The sequence below is a fragment of the Nesoenas mayeri genome, assembly GCF_963082525.1.
Source record: "Nesoenas mayeri genome assembly, chromosome: 2".
NCBI lineage: Eukaryota > Metazoa > Chordata > Aves > Columbiformes > Columbidae > Nesoenas > Nesoenas mayeri.
In genome coordinates this window covers 154,551,022-154,575,710 of record NC_137543.1, presented here as the reverse complement: position 1 = coordinate 154,575,710, position 24,689 = coordinate 154,551,022, and the positions used below count along the sequence as shown (strand labels likewise).

Below are 24,689 nucleotides of genomic sequence, written 5' to 3'. Positions count from 1 at the left end.
TTGTGTCTTAAATGTAGGAATTCATTGAGCAATAGGAAGTTGGTTTAAGAAGAATGAAATCTTGATTCCATTTGTACTTTAGTGAGACAAAAATCGATTACCCTCCACACGTCTTTATGGCTTGGGTGGTAATGCATTTTATTGGTCTCTGAGAGATCCCTGTTTTGGAAACAGTAGTTGTAGTGTTCAGGCTGTTAAGGCAAGGTGTTTATAGAATTGAAACATTCTGCCAGTGGGACTCTTCCTTATATGATGCAGTCATGTTTTGGAGTAAGTGGGGAAGATTCATCATTGAGGTTAGAAGGACGACTGTCAAAAGCACGATTAGAGTCACTCAGAGGAGAGAAGAGTATCTTTCTCATAGGTGATTGTTTCCAAAAAATCAAATTATTCACTTCATCAGCAGGAGTGGTTGGTCTTTGAAAATCAGACTGACTCTGAATGTAATTATCTGTCTGTGATTTTATAAAGTGATCTTTCCAAGAGGTTGCTGGTGTGTCATGTTAGTTATGTGAATGAGACTGGGACTATTGTAAAATGTCATCCTAAGTAAAGCTTCGTGCAGTGAATCGTAACATTTTTAACTTGAAAAAAACTTTAAGTGTGTTAAGTTTTATGAGGAAAAGAAAAATAATAATGCTGTATTTATAATGTGATGTTTCTTATTTGCAGGCTACTACAAATCGCTTTATTTGTTAATTAACAATAAGCTTCCCTCGAGTATTGAGTATTCTGATGTTTCTCGAGTCCCTATTGCAAAAATACTTCTGGAGAATGTTCTGAAGCCATTGCACTTTACATATAGCTCCTGTCCAGAAGGTGCAAGGTAAATAAACGTAATGTTAGATATTTGTGTGTTCATTTGTTATTGTCAGAGGTGTGTAGTTTGTTGTTGTTGAGTGTCTCACTATTCTTCAAGTGCAGTTTGATTTATTTGCAATAGTAATGGGTTTTTTTGGTAATGCTGTACATCAGTGAAACAATGTAGTTCCAGATGTGTTTAGGAAAAAGGCAATAAAATGCTGAAGACCGCAGTAAACAGCACAGAGAATAGCAGGCATCACAGTAAGAGGGAACATAGGTGTGGAAAAACTTGGATGAAAGCAGAGATGCAGTGAGGGGAGATGAAAATAATTTTAGAATTAAGAACTTTGTGGCAGAAGAGCTGAGGTTTATCAAGAGAAATAACTAAGCTTACAAGAAGAAAGAATCAGATGTGTAGAAAGAGCAGAAATCAAACTCTGGTTGTATCATTTGTGATTGTGTTAAAGTAGTATTTAGGGGGGGAAAGACTATTTGTGCTTTTAAAACTTATTTCAAGATTTTAAGTTATGAATTTAACTTCAGAATAGTTTTCTGTGAGGTCATGAAAATTTTAAAGGATAAAGTTCCATGTAAGATCATCAGGAAAAGGATATAGAATAAGAAAATTTTTGAGAAATCTGAGAAATTTGGTTTATTAGGACAGGATTAATGGAGTGCATCTCTACAGTCTTCTTGATGGACGTGTTCAAACTTGCAAATTGATCTGTTATTCCATGGATATAATTGTAGGAAATTTTGCTTATTTCTTCTATAAAGGCAATTTTTTTTTCATTTCAGGCAGCAGATTTTTGCAGCCTTCACAGAGGAGTTTCTGGCAGCACCTTTTACAGATCAGATATTCCATTTCATCATTCCGGCGCTTGCTGATGTGCAGACCGTTTTCCCTTATGAACTCTTTCTGAATGCACTATTATTAGCAGAAAGTGGATGTTCAAGAAAAAGTGATCGAGCCCCATGGCTTTTCTACTTCGTGTTAACAGTTGGAGAAACATACTTGGGTGAGAAAGCTGGAGGCTGATTCATCTTTTCATATTTGAGTTAATTTGTTGTATAATTCCGCAATATGGTTCATTGCCAAGCAACAAGGACAGTTCGTGGATAAAAGTATTGGAGACATCAGATTCATTAGCTATTCTTACCCTTTTCAGTGAGAAATATGCTTAATTTGGGAAGATTTGGCATAATGTGTTTTGGTCAAGTGTTTCTGGTAAAATATGTTTTATGGTACAGTGTGATCTGACTAATGATCTTTTATTTCAATGTATGTACTATAGGGTCCCTTTCAGAGGAAGGACTGCTTGTGTATTTGAGGGTACTCCAGACTTTTCTCTCACAGCTGCCTGTGTCTGCTGCTGGTACAAATTGTCAAGATGCAAACAGTGATTCTGAAGACGAGGATGAGGAGATCAGTAAAATGACAACTACACCAGTAAGCAGTGCAGAATTACTTTGAATTTGTATTACAGCAGCAGCAAATATTGGAAAAACCCTGACCACCCTAAGTCCAGTGTTTTTCTAGCTCCATGTAGAAAGGAGCGTGTTTACTTCTCAAAAATAGATGGCTGCTCACTGGAAGCAAATAGAACTGGTTGCTTACGTTAAAAACAACCCCCTTACTATAATAAGAAATCTTAAAGTATAGGTAGTGTGTCTGCTGAAAGAAAGAGCTTTTATTTAACAAAAAAAAACTTGAACTTCTCTAAATATGTATTTTACAGAGACTGTATTAGTCTGAGATACCATGAGACATAGCGATCTGATCTTCCAACATAGTGGTTTTTGGTTTTTTTGGTCATGGAAGTATTTAAAGTTCAGCTACAGTCTTTACCCTGTAGAATTAGCTCTGTATTTAAATATATCCAGTATCTTCAAAGCCCTCAAAGGAGGAACATCTGCTTTCCATAATAAAGTATAGGGACTGTATTATAAATAGAAGTTTTCACTATAGTTTAAACTTCCACCAGTAAAATGAATCTGTGCCAACTTTAACTTCCTAATCCTCAGATCAAGGCTTTGAACGACCAAAGTTGAAGAGCTGTAAATCCAAAAATTTCTTACTGGCCTTTATATGATCTGTCAAAGGACACCACAATTCAAAGGACTTGTGCAGTCTTTCCGTGTGGAATCTGTGAAATTTCACCATATCTAGAGTTAATTTAAAAAAAAAAATAAAGTCTCATAGATTATTTTTCTTCTTCACACTGAGCTGGGAATTCTGGATTTCTGAGGCTTCCTGGCATTCTCTTGCTTAAGTTCTGAAAGGAAAGGCATATAAGCTCTTCTAAGGGATACTGTTCTATAATGCTTGCTTACATTTCATATAAGGTGATGTGCATTTCTGAAAGATGCAGCATTTTTAAGACCTCGATATTGAGAGGAACCTCTTACAGGGAGCCGTACTGCTGTGGAATGCGTGCACCCTTTTACTTGTGCATTTGTAGATGTGTTACTGTTACCCCAAAATCTTTACCAAGATAGTATGAATAAAATAATTAATTGGCCAGACATGCATGCAACGTATGTGATGTAAATATTGCCAGAGTCTACTTGTGGCTTAAGGATATTGGTAATGTTTAAGAGGTGATTAGTTAAAAACAAAGCATAAATTTCTGTTCACAGGTAACTTACAGTAATTTGTAAATTAGAGAAAAACCCCTGTGAGGAGGCTTTACTACATAATATTTATTGCTATATGGTTTTTGTGTGTTTCTCTTGTGAGTTTTTTACGTATTCCATATTTTCATGCATGCCTGTAATAAAAAAGCGGAGGGGAGGAGGTGAATGGAGAAAATGCCTCTTTGTGAAAAATTCAGAGTTGGGTAACTTGTATCCGTCAGTGAGCCAGAGGAAATAATGAAAAGGTTGAGCTCCACTTGGTTCTATGACAAGAGAAAGCATTCCTCTTCTTACACTTCTGGTACTACCCAAATGTCTGTTAGCCACCTTCAAGTTTTTTGTGGTTTGTTAACCCATGGATTATGAATGTGAAAATATTGTCTATAAAGGAACTTATGGTAGTCATCCATTTTTGGATTTCATGTCAAATGCTGACTGGTGTCAGTGGGGAAAACATGACTCTTCACATCGTGCCAGTAAATGATTTTAACTCATTGTATCCAAGTGTTGGAGAACATGCTCACATTAAAGGGGGTCTTTCCCACTGGCCTAAGGGAAAAGATTGATACCACAACCCAACATTTAAATCCCCAACCTAGGGATTTAAGCTGGCTCTTGGGTCTGATACTTTTAAGAGAGCTACTGGGATATACATATGTGCTTGTGTTTTAATTATTGTACAATAAAACTATGTTCTAGTAAAACTCTGAAGTGTTATTTTTTTTTAAAAAAAGAGAATACTTGATCATTAAAAAGACAATGCAAATTTTTCTTTATGTTTGTAGGGTGATGGGAGAATATCAGTTCAGTATATAACTGAGGAATGTCTAAAGAAATTGGATACAAAGCAGCAGACAAACACTCTACTGAATATGGTTTGGAGAGATTCAGCTAGTGAAGAGGTCTTTACCCTGATGGCATCCATCTGCCACACGCTAATGGTACAACACCGAATGATGGTGCCAAAAGTCAGGCAAGTATAAATAAATGTGATGTTGAACTGTACAACATCTAAACTTGGTTTTATCAGATAGGCTTGTTTTAAATACACTGCGGGTTTTTTTATGTGTTTTCTTTTATGAGCAGCTGTTCTTGTTCTTGTTCATTGTGTTCTCTGTGGAGTAATCACTAAATCCAAAAAGTGTAAGCTCTTGGTTTGTTTAGCAAGTTGCAAATAAATTAGTATTCTACACCACATTGCGGATTCTGGAGCAGGTAGTGTTTGTGATCAGAAAATCACACAAATAGGGATTGTAAAGATTCTTGAAAGGAGTTTATCCATCCCCTTGGTCAGAGGGTGTATTGTCATTCTAGCAGAAGCTTGTGTAGCTTATTTTTAAAACTTCCAGTGATATGGATTCCACAGTGTCTCTAGGAAGCTGCTCACTGAAACCAACTTGTTCTCTACCCTCTTCAATATATGCCCAAAAACTCTCTTGCTACAAATTAAAACAATTCCCAGCTATTGAAAATCACTGTTGTTATTTGGGAAGCACTTTGGCACCTGAGATTGAGATAAAAGACTTGTTCATTTACAACCACAAATGTCAGTAACAATGGAAGAAGATTTTTGACCTTTTTATTAACAAGCTAAAGCCCATAAGTGTTCACACTGTTCTGGTGCAAGTAGCTTAGAGTAAGAATGTAGTTGCTGTAGTAAAGTAAGTATTTAGGGAATGTTGTAAATGTAATCAATTCAAACTGCATTGTAAACAGTGATACAGAAAACTAATTAGGTGCTATCTTAGCCCAGTGGTGTTTATAGCTGCTAGAGGAAGTAAGATGTCAGTGAAACTGTGATTGCTCGATTAGGGTAATTAGTTCTTTGTAGACTAATTGCATTAGAGCAGGATGTGAGAGCTGAAGATCATAGCAGCAGTTGAATTAGTAGGCCCACTTTATTGTTGTGAGTAGTACATTGCCTTGGATAGTAATTACTGAGTTTAAATGCGTCACTGCTTTGACTTGAGGTTTGCTGGTGAACGGTGTGGAAAAGGGTGTTTAATGAATAAAGAAGTCACACAGAACTTTAATTGTGTGAATATGGCATCTGTTTCCTCTGAGGAGCTGTATTGGGTCTTTGCAATTATTGGTGATTAACAAGCTAGTTACATATTGGATAAATTCTGGAGTTATGAAAACTCTACTCACCATCTTGTAACAGAAAGCAGGTTACAAATTGTAACTTTTGAATAGCTCCAAAATAGTTGAATGTACCAATTTTAGAAATAACTAGTAGAGATACTAAGATTTGTGTCAGTCATACAATTGGACTTACTTTCATGGTCAAAATGAAGTTAATTCTTACATGTATTTAGTAAATTAAAGTAGACTTTTAGTTATTAGTTCAGAGTTCCAAGTTAATGGTAAGTGTTAGGTTTGCCAGCTATCGTCATGTCAGGAGGTGCTGATCTTTTGTCGTGTTCTTGGTGCATTTTAGACCTGGCCTAAGTTACCAAGTGGCTATTCTAAACATTATTTTTGAGTGTTTTTCAAGAGACATTTGTATTTTAATGGTAGTAAACATTGTGCCACATCAAAAGATAAAAGATTTTTTGTCATTAATTTCCACTTTTAAAAAACATTTCCTGATGATCTTTTTGTTGCCTAAATGATTTTGTCAAATTTAACGATAGTCTTTTGAAATATGCTTCACTTGTTTGAAACTAACTTTTCAGTGTCTTGGTATTTGAAGTGTATCTATTTAATTAAACCAAGTAGAAATAGTTAGAAATAATTTATTGAAAATGATTTTTAATATATTCTAAGAGCTTAGAAATGCTCTTGTTTTCTGTTCGGAACCATTGTGGGTCAAATGGTTTAAAAGATAGAAAAGCTTGTTACAAAGACTTCTCTTATTTAACTGCATTTAAAAATGTAATAGAAAGTAGAGATAAAGGCTGCAAATCTGCAAAATGGCCTGCTAGATAGCGTGATTAATAACGGAAAATAACTTTTCAATAACTGTAAAGAAAATTAGGCCAAAGTTAACACCGGCTTTGAAAGGGAGGAAGCAAGAAATATCTATGTATTGTTTTAATATTTCTAAGGCTTTTTTTCCTTCTTGAAAAAAGAGAGGAAACTCGTAGTATAGACTTCTGTCACTCCATTAAAGCTGAAGGCTTTTTCATCTTCTGGCTTCTCAGTACATCTTTGATTTAACTGATAATGATACTGGATGGTTGGTGTTGCTGCATTAGCTCAGCAGCTTGTTTGGTTTTGCAACAAAGACCAAGAGAGGTCAGAATGAGCCACTGAAAAGGCCACTGCGGTGTCGAGCAGAAGGAACAAGCCTCTCAAGTTGCTTTCTGGTTATCTGTAGAGTGGTGAGATCCAAAGGTGGATCCCTGGAAAAAGCACATTGCTTTGAGGTAGTCATTAGGAATTTTGTTAAGTTCAGAATGAGTTCTGGAAAGACACCATCAAGCCCAGTTACAGACCACAAGACTGGAAAAACCCAGCTGTAGCTGGTGTTTAGTGAGCCAGATGAGAGGTGTAGAATAGAATCCTCATTGGAATGAAGTTATTGGGAATTGTACCCGTTTTCAGAGGGGCAGGGCTTACATCTTTTCAATGTAAAGCTGCTAGACATTATTGAATACAGTTATTTTAAAAAAAAGGAGAAAACATGGGTCTTGGAGTGTAGTTATCCTTATAAAGAGATTTGCAAGAGTTTCATGCATCTAAACTATACTTTAAAAAACCAGTAAATTCTGTTTCTGGAAAATATTTTGGGGTGTAATTTAGCACCAATAACTTCAGATCATCATTACGGTTTAATATTAAATGGTAATGGAAACTGTGCTTATACTAGGACTTCAGTCGCTATCGGCCATCTGATCAGTGCCCTGGCATGATTGCTAATCTTGGTTCAGCAATTTCATAATGACTGTACATTGCTGCTATTTAATTAACATAATATTGCTAATCTTAACCTGTGGCTGAAGATGGTTTGGAAAATGACATTCTGGTGTAATATGAGCAGCCTGTCTTCAGATGTGTGCTGAAGAGATTTGGGCTTTATGTGAGGCTATTTTAGTAATTCTTTAGGGAATGTTCTTACGCTGCTGTGTTTTTAAGACCAGAAAAATGGTATATGTTTTTTTTTTTTTTTAAGCTTTGCTTTGCATTCTTGGTCCAATACAAATGGAAACAGAAGAATAAAGCAGCCAAAAGAGAGGTGTAGTTCATTTAAGGATGGCTTTGCGTGTCGGCTCGTACCTGTGCCACCTTGCAGTTCTCGAGTGTCAAAATCCGCTGCCCCGGCAGCCGTGACCTTTCGCAGACTGTATGAGCTCCTCTCATTCTAGTGTATTCTCTTCATTAACTTAAATGGTCTCAGTGGGAAACTGGGCCCAATTTATGACCTAGACTGAAAATCTTGCCTTTAACTAATTAACTTGTAGTGGTGCCTCAGCTAAATTAAGCTTAATGGGTCATTTAATCTGTCCCATTGCGCAGGAGGAATTTGACGCTTTTTTTAATACCAGAGGTGCCCAAAATACCATTCTGGCAAGTACACATAAATCATGTGGCCTTTGTGGACAATTAGATACCTAGGGAGGCAAACAGGGTTCTAAATAAATGATTGTTATGTACTTACTTTTGGGAGCAGATAATTTAATTTGGTATGATTAAAATAGATACTTAAGAAATCGCTGGAGTGAATTTAACTCTGTTGTAGCCTGTGGCTGATACAATGTGCATTTTTCCGCTTGAAAGGAGCTCATCCTTCCTGGTAGTTGACAAGTGGTTCTTTCAAACTACAATGCTAAATCTGAATATTGAACTTTACAGAAAATCTATTAATGAATCCATTATATAAAACTATGTGTAATGATCTCATAATAAAGTAGTTGACGGAATGCAATGAGATTGTCAAGAATACACGGAACCACCAGATAGGAAGGGTAAAAACTCAGGTATAAAATTTAGCTACTTTGTTTTTAGAATAGTACAAATATTAAATATTGAAAATTAACCCCCTGCATTAGTTTATAAAAATCTACATAAAGAGAAATAATATAGAATATTTTTGATTTCTAGTGTTTGTATGTGGCAATTTATTTCTTTTTTTCTTTAAAGGAAAAAGTGATCAAGACTTGTGTGGACACTCAGGCTTTACATTAACTGATCACTGAACTTTGTGGACTGATAATGCTTTGTCTTTAGGGGCTATAAGCTATATAAGCTATCCCTGAAATGTTCTGCAGTTTATCAGGAATTATTATCTTGTGCTGTGTCATGTTAATGTAGTTCTATTTGGAAATGCTTGTTTTTAGCAGATGCACATGTTTTCTCTGCCCAAGAAAAAGGCCAAATGAGGTAGATTTTGACCTATTTTGATTCTCAGAGTTTTAATTTTTTGCTTTTTAAGGGTTTTTTTGGGTTTTGCCTTTTTTTCAGTGTGAAGCCAAAAATTTTTAAGCTTTTTAGCACAGCCGATTTCATGAACTTTTGCAGACTTGTGACTTTCCAACCCCATCAGTGTATTTAGGGTTTATTTGTTACAATTGTTACCTTCTAGTTTGAAAGAAGGGTAGTAGGTTGTTTCTGCTGTCATTCCTTTTGCAGTGGATTATATTCCAGGTGAATCCAGTGATGTAACATTTTTGTAGAGCAAGGCCTAATTCACCCTTCTGTGTTTAGTTTGCAGTTTTGTGTTTATTTTCTGGTAACAGTATGGAAACTTTAGAATTGATGAATTAATCTGCTTCATATTTCATAGGTATTTCATATTGATAAAATAGGCCGTATGATAACATCTTCTACCAAATTTGCGTTTTTGTATTTAACCAGATTTTCAGGGAAGGGCAATGTGAAAGTTGAATACATTCAGCATTTCTGGAATCGGGCCATGAAATATAGCAGTTGCTACAATTGACTGTCTGAATCGTGGATATGGAATAAAAATGGCTAAAACTTAGACAAAGGTTATTATTATAAGCTCTTAAGGTTTGTCCTCTTTTTCCCTTCATTATTGCTGAATATTGCTAGAATGAAAAAATGAATTACACTATGATAGGTTCAGTGTCCATAATGTTTGTTCATTTCTGCTAAAACTATTAGATAATTTCCAGGGATGATTGTAAAATTAACAAGTTTTGACTTGGAAGCCCTATGAGACCTAACGGCACTGTGCCAAATTACTTTTCATTTCAAATATGAGACTGAAGGTCACTGAGGAAATATCTCATTTCAGAAACCAAGACATCTGAGCTATCATTCAGATACCTAAACATTCAAATACAAATCCTTATGTTAACTTAACTAGATATAATAAGCCCTTCCTTACATGATAATACATAATTTTCACAAAATGTCAAAACAATGTGACTTTAGAATGAAGTGAAATTCCCATGTATCAAACTCAGGTGTATTTTTTTTTTTTTTTTTTTCAAAATTTCCACATATTTAAAGTAGAACTTAATTTTACAATGAAACATGTCTTAAAACAGCATTAGCTGCATTTGCCTCAGATTTGACTTGAACTTGGTAATGATCAGCAACATCCAGCTTCTCTGGAATATGTGAAGCTCCCAACTCTTTTTAAAGGTACAATCTATGTATTTAAAATTCAAAGCTTTTGAAAGAAGAGGGGTGATATTTCAGCAGAGACGCACTGCAAAACAGAGGTTGCTTGTATTTCATTTTTCCCTTCTGCATCCCTCATTCTATTTCCAAAACTCCCCGTACCTGTGAAACTTGATGACCCCACAGCCCAAGTCAGGGATGGGCCAGTGATAGAGCACCCAGAGGCACATGGCACTGGGCAGCATTTGTTTGAATGGGCGTGTAGGTTTGCTTGTGGTTCTTTTGTCTTCTAATGTTTTAAAATTAATTGCTGCTTAAGCCATTTTCAAATATTTTATAGCGTTTACTTGTATTTTACTTTTTTCCTTAATGAAATGTATGCTTCTTTCCCTTTTGCCATCTGCTGAATTTTAATTTATCCCCGTGGTCTGGAATAAATAGTGTTGTTTCAGGCAGCAGTACTTCTGGTCTACCCTCTCTGCTCCTGTTTCCCAACCTTCAACCTCTTGTATGTGTGGTCACAGGGAATTTTGATATTATGAGGCTATTGACCTCTGAGAAGGGATGTGGACTTGAGTATCTGTTTTACTTTATTTATTCTAATAGTAATTAGAAGACCTAGGAAAGTAGCATTTAGAATAATTCACTGAATATAGTCCTTCAGTATCAAAAAAATGGCAGTTTAGTCAGGTCAAAGCCTATTTGATTTGCTAGAAGACATAAATTGTTTCAAATTATGTTTGTTACCTGTGTTGCTTCCTGCAATGCTAAAAAATAGGCTGGGGGAGACCTTTTAATTCCAGGAAGCTTTTTGTTTCTCATTTCTATGAAAAGTTCATCATACCATAATTGTGGTCCTGTATGTAACTGCCTTGTGAACATACACATTTATTTTTACAGGTGTATAAACCATTTTCTGTCTACAGATGGATTAGTGTATGTGTGTGGGTGGCTGTTCTGACAGACATTGTTCCGTTGATGTTGTTCTGTTTATTTCTGCCATGCAGAAATATACCCATAAAATTGCTACATAATTTTAAATCAATAGTTGCTTCTAACATAAATTAACTTTAAGGTCTTTTAACCTGTTTTTCACAAAAGTGAACAGGTCACTTAATAGAAGTGACTTATTAACTACTTGAGATGGTTTTCTATATGAGAATTTTTAATAATCACAGATCAAGAACTTAGAGTGTATGTTATTTTTATTTAATGTGTGTTTAATTTTGTGGAATATGGGAAACTTGTGTCTATGTAGTGTGTTTTGTTGCTGAGTTAATGAATACTGTGTATTTTAGGTAAAAGGATTTGTATCATGTTTTTCACCTTTGGGGCTTTCACTGGATTTTATTAAACTAAGAACCTGGAAAAAATCAATTTGAATTTTTAATGTTTGAGAAATGCGTAACAGAAAAGTTCTTATAGAAGCATTGTGTTTTGTGAATACAGTATTTTGGAAGACACAATTCATTTGAACTTCTTCTTGCAGGCTTCTTTATAGTTTAGCCTTTAATGCCAGATTCCTGAGGCATCTTTGGTATTTGATATCTTCAATGACTACACGAATGATTACAGGGTATGTATTACACCATTCCTGAAATGGAGTCTTTGTTAAAATAGAGCGTATCTACTGAAAAAGAGAATGAGACAACTGGTGGTATGATAGTGCTCGTGGAAGATGACTGAAAGCAAAACTGTAACAGTTACTTAGCTCCTATGATATCATAAAACTGAGCAAAATCTTGGGAATTGGACAGTTCCAATAATTACAGGTAAATAAATTAAATCTTTATTTAAAATAAGGTGGATATTTTGTAGGTTGTTTTGAGTGTTTATTAGCATTAATGTAAGAAACACTGAAGCTCCAAGTACTTAATCCCAAATATGTGAGAATTATCTCTTACATTTCGACTAATCCAGAACTCGATGGTGGCAGAAGCTTTTTCCTAGGAACGGAGGAGTTGGATTTACAGATCTATTCTATGCTGACATGCAGATTAGTTACCCTCTTTGTTTTGCGTCTCTGTTCTAAAGCAGAAAGTATCTGCAGTCTGTAATAGTTAATGCCAAAGTTTATATAAATCATCAAGACATTGAGGTACTACTGTGACAAGAACTTAGAAAAAGTAACCTTATGTTCCAAGTATGGGAAACACTAGTTATTTAACTGAGAGTGCCCTCCTTATTTTGCTGTAGGAACTGCTACTAGATATTTTTACGAGAATGCTGAAGCTAATACTGTTTTTGGAGTATTTAATTTATTAACCGTGTCATTATTTTTGCATTTTATATTTTAAGGTCTATGGTGCCACTCCTTCAAGTGATTTCAAGAGGCTCTCCAATGTCTTTAGAAGACTCTAGTCGAATTATCCCTCTCTTCTACCTTTTTAGTTCTTTGTTTAGTCATTCTCTTATTTCTATTCATGATAATGAGTTCTTTGGTGATCCAATAGAAGGTGAGTTTCAAGCATACTGAATAGCAGCGTTTTGCAAAATGTTCCCTGGGGAATGATTTGCCGACATCTGTGGGGAAGGCTCTTCTGGGCTGACTTGCTGATAGTCCCTTGGGCACTCAGCTGTCAGCGGGCTCTTTTTGTGGTGATTGCATTTAGAAAGAAGAGGAAAAAAAAGATGGATTACACCTTGGGAACCGTAGCTTTACAGGGTCTGATGTGGAAGTTCTTAATCATGCTAATTTTTAATGAGTTAGTGAAGCAAGTGAAGTTCTGGACTGAATCTGTAGCCTAATGTAAAAATTGAATATAGCAGGAGTCACTCATGAAAGAGAATAAGAGAATATTGTCCTTAAAATCACGGCGACTGCAAACAGTTACAAGCCCTGATTGCCTTTATAAATGTTTAGCCATTCTCTTTTTGGGTGATGTTTCTTTTCTCTGCCTTTAGATTTTGTGTGTGAATGTTAAAGTTGCAATGAAATAAGTGCTTTTCTAATAACAAAATGATAAAGAAAAAGTCATTTAAAGAAACCAAACTTGTGTTTTCTGTAGTTGTAGGTCAAAGACAATCATCAATGATGCCTTTTACACTAGAAGAGCTTGTAATATTATCACGCTGCCTTCGGGATGCATGTTTAGGAATCATAAAGCTGGCGTACCCAGAAACAAAACCAGAGGTTCGTGAGGAATATATTGCAGCATTTAGAAGTGTTGGAGTAACAAAAAATACGGAAATGCAGCAATGTATACAGACAGAACAAAAAAGGTGGATTCAGTTATTCAAGGTAAATTGTGTCAAATTTCAGAACATATTTAAATAAAATTTTCGGGCTTTTGCTGAAGATATGAGATCAGCTATTTTTTTTTCCCCTCTAATTATACTTTTAACAGTTACAAGGAATATGGATTTGGGAAGGTTGCTTTTTGGCGTATTTGCTAAGCTTTGGTAATTAAATTCTGAGAACAGTAGCAATTTTTAAAAATTTTCTCTTGGCGACTCACATTTTCCAGCTTAATTAATTAATTTTCCAGCTTATCCTGCTTATAAAAAAGTTACTGCATAGCATATAGGTTTTAACTTGGACTCCCATCCAGCAAGGTACTTAAACAGGCCATTACAACTTTATGTAAGTGTGAAATTCTAACTGAATCATAGGATTACTCAAGTACTTCTGCATTAGAGGCTTCACTAAACTGGTACCAGGATGTATTGGTTTTGTTGGTACTGCTCGTTTTGGGTTTCTGCAATAGTAATGGCATGGTGAATCTGGCTAGCAAATGTAAACTTAATGTATGTTCTTTCTGGATATCTACCAATGTATTTCTGCTAGTTTTATCCATGGCATCCTACTTAAGACATGAGTTAAGAGAAGCTGAAAATGTTGGCAGGAAAAACCTAATAGAACTGTTGCCGAAAAAAAGGAGTGCTTGACTTGTCATGAAAATTCTGCAGCAAACACATCTAGTCAGCTAAAATTGCTCATTAAAGAAGTGGGAGCAGAAGAAATGCATTTTCCAAATTGAATGCTAGATTTACAGTCTGTTTAATACTGACGACCTCTCGCACACTAATGTTCAGTTCGAGTCATCAGCTGTCCCTTCAGGTCTTTTATCACTGCTTTTGTCAAGCTATCTATTTAATTGAAAGAAGTTAATTGAATGAAAATGATCAACTAAGCTTGTATTAATATTGCTAATGGAACTTTCTTCTTGGCCATGTTTGGAGAAAGATGTCATGCTAGACTTTAGGAAAGGCCCATTAAGGCTTGCACTTAACCTGATGGGCTAATTAAGGAATGCTTATTCATTCTACAAGTCTAAGATAGCCTCTATCCAGCCTATTCTGTCTGATTTTACAACACATTTCACTTATGAGCATAAGCAGTAATAGCACTGAGAGTAACTGATAATGTTTTGATTGCATTGAATACAGTCCTAATGCAGCACTGAATTTGTAATTTGCACGGATTGATCTAATATATGTTTGCACAATTTAATTTAATTACTTGTCTTTAAATTGCCAAATAAACTTTCAATTTAAAGGTCACAAGTGAAAACCCTAATATGTCTATTTTTCTAAGAAGGACAGTGTGCGAGGGGTGTTTTATATGTATGTGGTTTTTATCATGCCATCTTCTATTTCTTCTCTTTAGTTTGTAGTATTTAATAAATGTTTTCATAAGTGCCTTATGTTTCAGGTGAATTTGATCACATTTTGCTGTCATTCAGAAAGCTGTAAATCCCAGGTTACCCTGTCTCCCTTTGTACTCTTAGTGTTTTCAGGAGCCAGAGTTGTCTTCCAAAGAGCTGAATTACAAACATAAATCTCGAGGGTATCTCAAAGGCTCTGCTTCTACCAAAAAAAGTAGCTAACAACAAGGCTGCTGTTTACTCCTTCGGAATCATATTGCTACAGATAAAAATTCATAACAAGCAAAGTTCTTACCAAGACTTATGTATGCAGCACTGAGTCTTTCCTGAGGGCAGCTTCAAAATAGTGAGCAGGCAGCAGTATCTTCTTCCAAGTCATTAAAACAAAGCTAAAGTAGTTCATCATAAATTTAAGGTGTTCAAGTCAAATGCATGAGCTGTTTATCTTTCCAAAAGCTTTTGTAAGCTGTATGCAGAGAAAAAGGCACATTGCTTCCCTATCCTCTATGCTTTTAATATATTTATTTTATTTTTTCTTTTAACTTCTGGCACTTCTTTTGCGTATTTTCCATGGCATTGGTGTCTAATGAAATATATTTCTGCATATATATGCACGTAAATACAGACTTGACTTCTGCAAGGTAATGGTAAATCTGAAAACGGTGAGGCTGCTGAAAATGATGTGCTTATTTGCTAGCAGAATAGAGATTTTTGTAATGGAAGATATACACATGAAAATATCTTTAGTCAGCAGAATCACCCTGTTTTGGCGGGGCGTAATATTGAATAGTCAATGGTTACAGATTCCATAGAAGGACTTAAATTATGAGTGCATGAAAATGGGTTTTGTCAAATAAAAGAATTGTTTCATTATCTTGAGTTAATCCTGTGAAATGAAGTTGCTAATTTTGCTGATTTTTGGCTTTGATTTTACTTGCATTTGGCGCTTTGTTGGAAAGAAATCTCCATTTTAATATTATTTATAGAAGTGCATCTTTCCTTTGAATAAAATATATACTTACAAAAATTTCACAGAGGAGTCCTGAGTTTAGATTGCTAATATTCTCAGTACCCTTTAAGGATTCTTTAACTACTTGTAAAATATTTTATTAGCATGGTCTTCATTTGGATAATATTTTCTGACTTTTTTTTTCGTTAAGTATAGTGGTAATGGGACCACAGAGCTTCAGTGACTCATGTAACCTGCACTGAATTTTATAAGGGCAAGGTGATGAAAATTCCTGCGTAATCAGACAGTTCCCTTAATAGCATTCCTCTTTGTTCTCTCTTTATTCAAGATGTTACTTTACAAACTGGATCTTAAAAGGTCTTTTGTATAGTATCTAGACACAGAATCCTTTAGAAGGCCCATTAAACTCTTTGTTACTCTTGACACCTGCCCATTAAGACTGTCTTTTAGCAAGATTACTTCAGAGAAGCTTTGTGTATGGGTTTTTTTTTTCTATTCATTTTTCAAGTGCCGTGGTTCTAAGTTGAAAAACAGATGGCTGTTCATTGTAGCAATGATAATGTCTTTTAGGTTAGTAATTTAATATTCTATTGATTCCACTTAATTATGTTTTATGTAGTGTTGGGCTAAGTTGGTTCTGCTTTGGATAGAAGGCATACAACCAAGTATGACAACTGCGCTGAGATGGACTAGCTGTTAGCTTAATATCTCTAGTTTTTCTTCTTTTGTTGTCTGGATTGGAGGAAACTGCCAAGAAAAATATTAAAATTACAAAGACACCCTAGCGACCATGGTAGCCAGTTTTCTTAGCCTCTTAATTTTGTTATAAAGACATGCGTAAACTAGTTATCTCTAGAGTTTTCTCATTTTCTGACTGCGTGTTTATAATAATGACAGAATTATCTTTCATTATTTGAAATCCTTGTAAATAAAAGTGAATTAAACATAGTGGTTTAAGCTAATGTGCTTGTTGTTGGGTGAAGTACAGGCACACACATCATCACTTGCTATGGTTCAGTTGATAAGCAAAAATTTGTTAAACCACTGTTACTAGGTGGATTTCGAGTGAATGCTTTTACCTTCTGTTAGGAAAAAGCTTAGTAACTTAACACGCTAAAGGGCTTTACCTGGCATGTTTTAGTTTGTAAAGAACGTTAAGATAATACAGTATTTATGTGCATATTAATATTTACAGATATATAAACGGTGAGTGTAATGAGGATGGAGCCAGGCTCTTCTCAGTGACAACCAATGATAGGACAAGGGGTAATGGGTTCAAACTGGAACGCAAGAGGTTCCACTTAAATTTGAGAAGAAACTTCTTCTCAGTAAGGGTGACAGACACTGGAACAGGCTGCCCAGGGAGGTTGTGAAGTCTTCTCTGGAGACATTCACACCTGCCTGGACACCTTCCTGTGTAACCTCATCTCTGCTCTGGTAGGGGGATTGGACTGGATGATCTTTCAAGGTCCCTTCCAATCCCTGACATTCTGTGGTTCTGTGATTAAATGAGAATTACAAACCACCACTCCACAGGTATATTTTTAGGACCATCGGGGCTTTTTGTGCTTCTTACCACAATTATCTTGTAATCAGCTTTCAGGGATGTTTGGGCTGGGCCCTTCTCAGGAGTGGTTTTACTTTCTGAATCAGCTCTGTTGGATCCTTTAACAGGGTTTACTGAACAGTATAAACAACTGAGCGAATCACACTGGATCTGCTTTAGCAGAGACAGGAACTTTGGGGGTACAGTTAATTTGATAAATCGGTAACTACTTCTTGATGAGAAGGTATTCTTTTCTCTCTTGCCAGCTCCGAGAATGTTAACAAGATACTCATTAACAAGAAAAGGAGAATGTAGTGTCTTTTCAGATGTAGATCATTACCTGTAAAAATATCAGCATTGATTTTTTTTTCACATTGATAATCACCTCCATATTTGGTCAGGTGATATCATCAGCAGATACTTATGATTTCTCTGAGGCATCTTTAGTTGGAAATGCTTTAGTTTATTACTGCAGAAACAAGAAGTAGTACTTTAGAGATGTAACTTTCGCTGTTGTTTTGGTGCAAATTTAATGCTTCTGCCCTCTCTCGCTTTACTTTCTGAAGTTGATGTTGGCTTTTGTACAGTTTGGTCGTTATGAAGCACGTCACATGAGCTTGTGCTGGCTAGTTAGTTACATTTATTGATTATTGACAGAAATACCCACTGTTAATTAGTTGATCCCTCAGATTTGCCTAGTGCGGAGTGATACAGGGACCTTTGTCTTGAGATGGCAAGCTAAAGTTCCATTCTTCTGTGGAGCATTTTCCTTGAAAAATGATGCATAGAAATTGAAGAGTCTTCCCTTTTGTAGACAATGAAAACATACAAATCAACCAAATTATTCAGAATCTCAGGTTTGGAATGAGAGGTGGCAAAGAGTATAGCTCTCTCTTCTGAAGCATACATCTATACACATGTTTAATTTCTGAAAACCTATATTAGCCAAAAAAAAAAAGTCTGTGTAAATGACAGTTGTATAAATTACCTGGTTAACTGTTCACAGTCTTTAAATAAGTAGTTTAATGCCAGTAATGACGACTTTAAGCTTCCCTGGACTAGCATACAACTTTTTAGGTGTGCAGGGTTCTAGGATTACCTAGTCCTAGGTAGCCCTAGTTCTTAAGTTTTGGATAATAAGCCATTTTATCAGGACTTAGAGGTGAGCCACACTTACATTCTAAGGTATTTAAGTATAAGAGCAAGTTTTTGTTAGTTAAAAATAAGTAACAACTTCATGCGTTACTGAAAGATTTTCTTAAGTTTTTGCTTCTGAATTATACAGTGTCATTCACAGTGTTAAATGTAGATTGACTGTATGTGTTTCTAACACCCAGGTCATCACAAACTTAGTGAAAATGTTGAAATCTAGAGATACAAGGAGAAATTTCTGCCCACCCAATCATTGGCTTTCTGAACAAGAAAACATTAAAGCAGATAAGGTAAGAATAATATCCTTTTTCCACATAGCCTTACAGGTGCCAAAGCTTCAGTGGCAGAATGTTTGATTCCGGACAGAATCGAGGTTGACATTGCACAGATTTAGTGTGGTTTAAAACCTGGAGAAATGCTGCTTTTCCCTAATGTAAAGTTTTGCATCTGTTAAGAAATTTTTATGCTAAATCCTGTTTCCACTCCATAAAGTAGAACCCACTCTACAGTGTGACAGTGTAAGTCATCTGCATTTACAGCAGAGAACTGAATATCTTGTAGCATGTTGTGGCATTTTATTTTCTAGTTATTTTAAGTGCTTCTTATAATAAAAATGCTAAATAAAAGAATTGCTTGATAGTGAGGAAAAAACCCTAAAAATTCTCTTCCAAATTAAAGAAAATTCCAGAGTGTTTTCTGTGCTTACCTCACCTAGAAATTACTTTTTCCCTAAGAGCATTTGAAAAAATGACATTGTTTGAGCTTCAAAAGTGCATAGGTACATGCAAAAGAAAACACTACTATGGATGTGCAAGTACATTCTTTGAATCATTGGAAACTTGGATGGTTACACCTCAGGTTACCTTGTACTATTAGATGTCTTAACAGCGGGAATTTTTGCGTGGAATAGTTAACAGAGAAGTCTTCTGTTTATTGTTGATGATTCCATGGTTGCTTGCCTTGTGTCCAAGATTTGAGTTTCTGAGTGACAGTTTTTTATAGTTTTTAGGAAATAGTATCTACACACCTTACAGAAAGTAGTAGAAGTCTTAAATTGGGATGCTAGCCTGATTCTCAATACAAAGTCAAGAGAATTTATTTGACATTTCAAAATTCAAACTTTGCTTCTCTGACATCTTAAATACCAGAATTTAATGTAACATTGCATGGTATTTTTAAATGATACATGGACTTTATATTATAGTGTTATTAATTTTGCAGCTTAGCTTTAAAGCACGAGTATAAGGAGGGATTAGAAATGAAGATAATTAGGCATTCAGATGCACTCTTGGATATAACAATTTTATGTATTTGCTATCTAATAGTAAATTGTAAGTAATCAGAGAATATTTAACTATAAAATACTGTTAATTTATTAGGTTACACAGCTGTATGTGCCATCCGCTAGACACGTCTGGAGAGTCAGAAGAATGGGAAGAATAGGACCATTGCAGTCTACTTTGGATGGTAAGATACTGTCTATGCAATTTTTGATTTACTAAGTCAAAAGAACAGTTTGCCTGATTCAAAGAAAATCTACCTTTCATAGAGCTTGATGGAGTATTTTGTATGAAAGTCTTAATGATAACTGAAATCATGGCAATCTTTCGTAATTTTGTTTCACATATTTTAAAAAATATGTATTTGTCTACATGTGTGTATGTCTTCAGGCTATTGCATGTATTTCAAGTTTCTGCTGGCATTGAGGAGGGGAAATTATGAGATAGACAAATGCTATGTGTTAAAAAGACACGTATTAGTATGTATAAAAGGCAGTTGCATAAGATACAAAATTAATGAAGTTGTGGAAGATATAAGGCATTGGGGGTTTGCTTTTATTGTATGTTATAAAGAAACTTCTTGATTATATATTAAACTGTAACAAATAAGCTTTAGGGACCATGATAAGTATTAATTACTGTTTATAAATATTGTCTTTAATTAGATAAGACAGAAATGTAAGCCCTTGAATTACTCAAAAATATCGGGACCAGGCGTGTCAAGCTCATTTTCACCAGGGAGCCGCATCAGCCTCCTGGTTGCTTTCAAAGGGCCCAATGTAATTTTAGGGCTGTATAAATGTAACTACTCCTATATTTACGAGTATAAATAAATATCCCCATTTTCTTCCATTGCTCTGTATGGTTCTTGACAGCTATTCTCTCCATGTTTTCCACCATGAGACCTGTGCCACATTTATTAATTCCAGATTCTCCCCCATGCTACTAGTCTGCTGGTCTCCTTGTCCCCATACATACCGTATCTTGAGCTCTCTCCCTTGTCTTTCTTCCCATAATAGCACCAGTTCCTCCGTTTCATTACTTGCCTTGGTCTGGGCAGTTGGTGGATAAGGAGCCCACACTGTGGCTAGTGTGGAGCAGCTCCGTGCCCTTATTTTGCTGGCTAGTGAACAGAGCAGATAACTGAGCTGTCCTTGCTCTTTCTGGAATCTAATCACTAAAGGAATTTCTCTATCCAGTTGAAAACTTTAGCAAAACTTCGTATTTTTTTGAATCTCCTATTCTCTATCGAAGCTAAAATTCAGCTGGTTAGCACAAAAAGTGTGTTGGAGGCAAGACGGTGGGGAAAGATGTCACAGTGTGTTGTGTAAACCTCATTTTCACATAAAATCAGGCTAAAAAAAGTGCAGTCAACATGAATGTGTGAAAACAAGCAGGTAACAACCTGCACATGACTTGTTTAATCCCTCTTGACTCCATATGGGTTAAAGGCAATTAGCATGAAAGTACTGCTGAATCACATATGGTCATGTTTATTTGTGCTTTTTCATTTACTTAAATGGCAGGCTTGTGAGTTCTAAATGCCCTCTATATTGATGACTCCATCCCATATTTCTCTTTAAAGACAGAAGCCATGATGGAGAAATGCAGATAAAATTGACTAATTGACTAGAATAATTGAACTGTCGAAGTTATGTAGTAGTTTACCTTTGCTGTACACGCACTTTTTATTTAAAGTGCTTTTAACCCTTAGCTTAATAGGCTGCATACATTGACTTTAATTAAAAATGTTTACTAAGTAAAGAAAGGGTAATCACAGATAAACATTTTATCAGAAATTCCAAAAGCTTGCAATGCTGAAACCTGCCCCAAATTTATACACATCGAGTATAGTGATGTTTTGGGTCAGTCATGTCAAATTGGTGCTTAAAATATCTGGACTTAAAGTGCTTTGAGGAGTGTGTGTGGGGGGGAACTAAATAGATATCTGGTTACAGAAGGGCAGCAAAATGCTTATCACCACAGGTAGGAGCCAGAGGAAAAGCTTGAAGTTGTCATCATAAAATTCCAGACTAGGTAGCAACGTGCAGCATTCAGTTCTGTTTTATATAAAGGTCTATAAATAGTCCAGACTCTGGAGTCTTTTTGAGAAGATGGTTATAAAACATGAAAATGAAACAACTAAGGAGTTGTGGGGTTTGTTTCCTCTGCAGACTGAAGCTAGGTGGACCTTTAACCACAGTGTCTATAGTCAGTGAGCAATACCTTTTTTTTTTGGCTGCCATTAATTAATTTACAGTCAGATATATGCTCAGAAACTGAGTTTCTTCCGGTGGAGTTAGAGCAGGATTGTCACTTGTGCATCACCCAAAGTGGAGTTTTTCCTAAGAACATCCTCTGTGGGTATAGGAGGGTTCAAAGGAGCTGAAGGAAAGCTTGGGAACCTCATGCAATTGAGTCTCTCTGCTGTGGGTGCTTGAATTTTTTTCTATTTTCTTTTTATTGAGCACAATATACAGTTTCTTGATGTTCTTTTCACTGTTTCAGGAATGAGTAAGATTTAATGTGATCACTGTGACCTTGCTGTTGGGAGAGAAAACCCATTGAAATAAATGTTATCTTTCTCTTGGTTTCATTAGATTTGGTTTAATTCTTAGATGTTGTAGTTGAAAGCACAGTCTCTTTCAATTATTTTGAATATTGGGATGAGAATATTGTGTAATCCTACAAAGAAAATTCTAACTACTGAAAACTTCTTGTCTTCTATCGTATATTTTTTCTTAATTGGAAAATTAAAATGTCAAAAATAAGAAAATATCCTTTTTCTTCTAAAAAGAAAAAGGAGGAGTACTTATCTTTATACACATTTTGTTTTCAATGTGTTTTTACTACTAATGTTTCAGTTTGTGTGCAGAAACTGTTTAAATAAAGGTAAGGCTTAGTGTGACCGTTTAGTAAATAAATTATTTTAATGTATGTGTTTTTATACAAAGTAAAATGAGTCACTAGATACAAAATAAACTGTTAAAATGTTATTTCCAAATCTTTAAAATTATTATTTCTATTTTAAGTGGGTTTGGAACCAGCACCTCTTTCTGTGTCTGAAGAACGACAACTTGCAATTCTGACAGAGCTACCTTTTGTAGTTCCTTTTGAAGAAAGAGTAAAGGTACCTAATTTCTAATTTAATATACAACTGCTTTTTTAGTTTTTTGTTTTCAATAAGTGTAAAAAGATCACTTAGCTAAGTACAGAAACTGGATTGTTTCCCTGCTGAAGGATATGACAGGTCAGAGTGTTTTTCTTCAGTACGCGTGTGTCAGCAAACATTTGAAGTTAATTACTTTTCTCTCTTTTTTTGAATAGTTATATTACCCTTTGTAATAACAGCATTAAAAACATGTATTGCGAGATACATGAGAGCAGTTGTATGTTTGTAATAAAGCGCAGTCTTGATTCAATGGTTGGTCTACATGGTTGCACCCTCTTGTGGTGAGCAGAGCACCGACTGGTTGTGTATCTAATGAACAGATTGCAAGGTCCAGACTGGAGGCTTTTGTGCAGTGGTTGCATTTACTCCGAATGAGATGATGGGTGTCCATTTGGGGAAAATAACACCTAGAGATTAAGTTTCTGCATTCATAGCTGAGTAGCTGAACTTTATAATAGAGTATGTAGTTTAAAACATGCAAGAGTCTTGTACTAGTTGATTTGCTTCTGAACGTTTTCTAGATTTTAAATAAGCAATTGTCAGTTCTGTTACCTATTGCAGTTATATTTACCTATTCAGTTATATATACCTATTTCATATATATATATATATATAAAAAGCTGTTATTCTGTTATCCATATTTTTTTTCTGAACTGCTTTTGTCGTCAGAAATATAAATTACTTAAAAACTGCTCTCTGAAATATAATGAAAACATTAAGTTGCAAGACACCAACAAGGGACTGAAGAATAGTTTCATCAAAGAAAGACAGTGTCAGCTTTGGTAGAATAAAGGTGTTTTTTCCAAGCTTCTATGAAACACTTGTTCCAACAAAACATCTTAATACAGTGTAGCAATGTTGCACTGGAATTAGAGGAAAAGGGGAGTGACTTCAAGCAGGGATCTCTGTGTCATGATATGGTCGCTGTCTACAACCTTTAGACTTCTTGAAGCTGTGTTAAGCTTCACATATTTGAAGTTTCTGGAATTCGTAAAACCTTATTTGGTTTTATCACAAAAACTGAAATCATTACAATTGGATGAGACCTTGGAGAGAAGGATAAAACTGCAGACTGAACTCTTGTAGTTCCATGTCTGTCCCCTCCTCCCTTCCCCTGGGATGTGGCTCTGTGTTAAGTTTCTGCGGCTCAGTGAGGGACAAGACAAATCACTTCAAAGTGAGTGCCCAGAAGCAACTCAAAGGACAGTAATAGTAGTGAATAACTACCTCTTGTTGAATGTTTATATCTGCACAGTGACATGGTTTCTCTTTTCACTCATTTTTACAGATTTTTCAAAGGTTGATCTATGCTGATAAACAAGAAGTTCAAGGAGAAGGGCCATTTTTGGATGGCATTAATGTCACTATCAGAAGAAATTATATTTATGAAGATGCTTATGATAAACTTTCTCCTGAAAATGGTAGGTTTACAATTACGTTATCATCACCTTGTTTAGAACATTTAACCATTCTTACCATGTAGTTACATATTTGCTTACTTGAGTAGGATGTTTGACGTGTATCAGCTCTTAGGCGTGAAAGTCCTTAGGAAGTTAAATTTCCTCTTTTTACATAAAGTAATCTCATCTAATCACATTCTTTCTGATTGTTGCAGTCTCATTCTCTTTAACACACCTTCCTTAGTTCAAAGCTACTTTTAGGGGGCTTTTCTTCCCATTTACTTGTCAAGATAACTGTACTTTGTGTATTTATTTGTGTAGCTCATTATATATTATCTGCTTGGTTAATCCATGTCAACAAAAATACCTGGACTGTTTAGGATTTGCTAGGTACAGTGTGGCTGACAAGGGTAATGTAGTGTGCTTTGTAGTGACAGTATGTAGTAGTATATATTGTACCACATAGGTTTAAATTATACTGTAGTGTGAATTTCTGTGAGAGCAGCTGCTCTAAAAGCCAAAATTCCAATGTAGGTAAAGTCTGCCAAAAGAAAGTCTGAATAGTTATGTGGTATTTTTGCATACAA

The 24,689-nt window shown here is 35.4% G+C and overlaps 1 protein-coding gene across 2 annotated transcripts in view; it reads left to right on the top strand.

The window, feature by feature from the left end:
• UBE3C (ubiquitin protein ligase E3C) overlaps window positions 1-24,689 on the top strand; it is a 79,777-nt gene that overhangs the window by 18,034 nt on the left and 37,054 nt on the right. For both annotated transcript variants that reach the window (XM_080338975.1, XM_080338976.1), the window contains exons 7-17: window positions 673-826; window positions 1,603-1,823; window positions 2,100-2,254; window positions 4,227-4,414; window positions 11,465-11,551; window positions 12,274-12,431; window positions 12,984-13,216; window positions 18,436-18,540; window positions 19,630-19,717; window positions 22,563-22,660; window positions 23,991-24,123. In XM_080338975.1, the coding sequence (XP_080195101.1) occupies window positions 673-826; window positions 1,603-1,823; window positions 2,100-2,254; window positions 4,227-4,414; window positions 11,465-11,551; window positions 12,274-12,431; window positions 12,984-13,216; window positions 18,436-18,540; window positions 19,630-19,717; window positions 22,563-22,660; window positions 23,991-24,123 (1,620 nt within the window). The remainder of the gene's footprint in view (window positions 1-672; window positions 827-1,602; window positions 1,824-2,099; window positions 2,255-4,226; window positions 4,415-11,464; window positions 11,552-12,273; window positions 12,432-12,983; window positions 13,217-18,435; window positions 18,541-19,629; window positions 19,718-22,562; window positions 22,661-23,990; window positions 24,124-24,689) is intronic.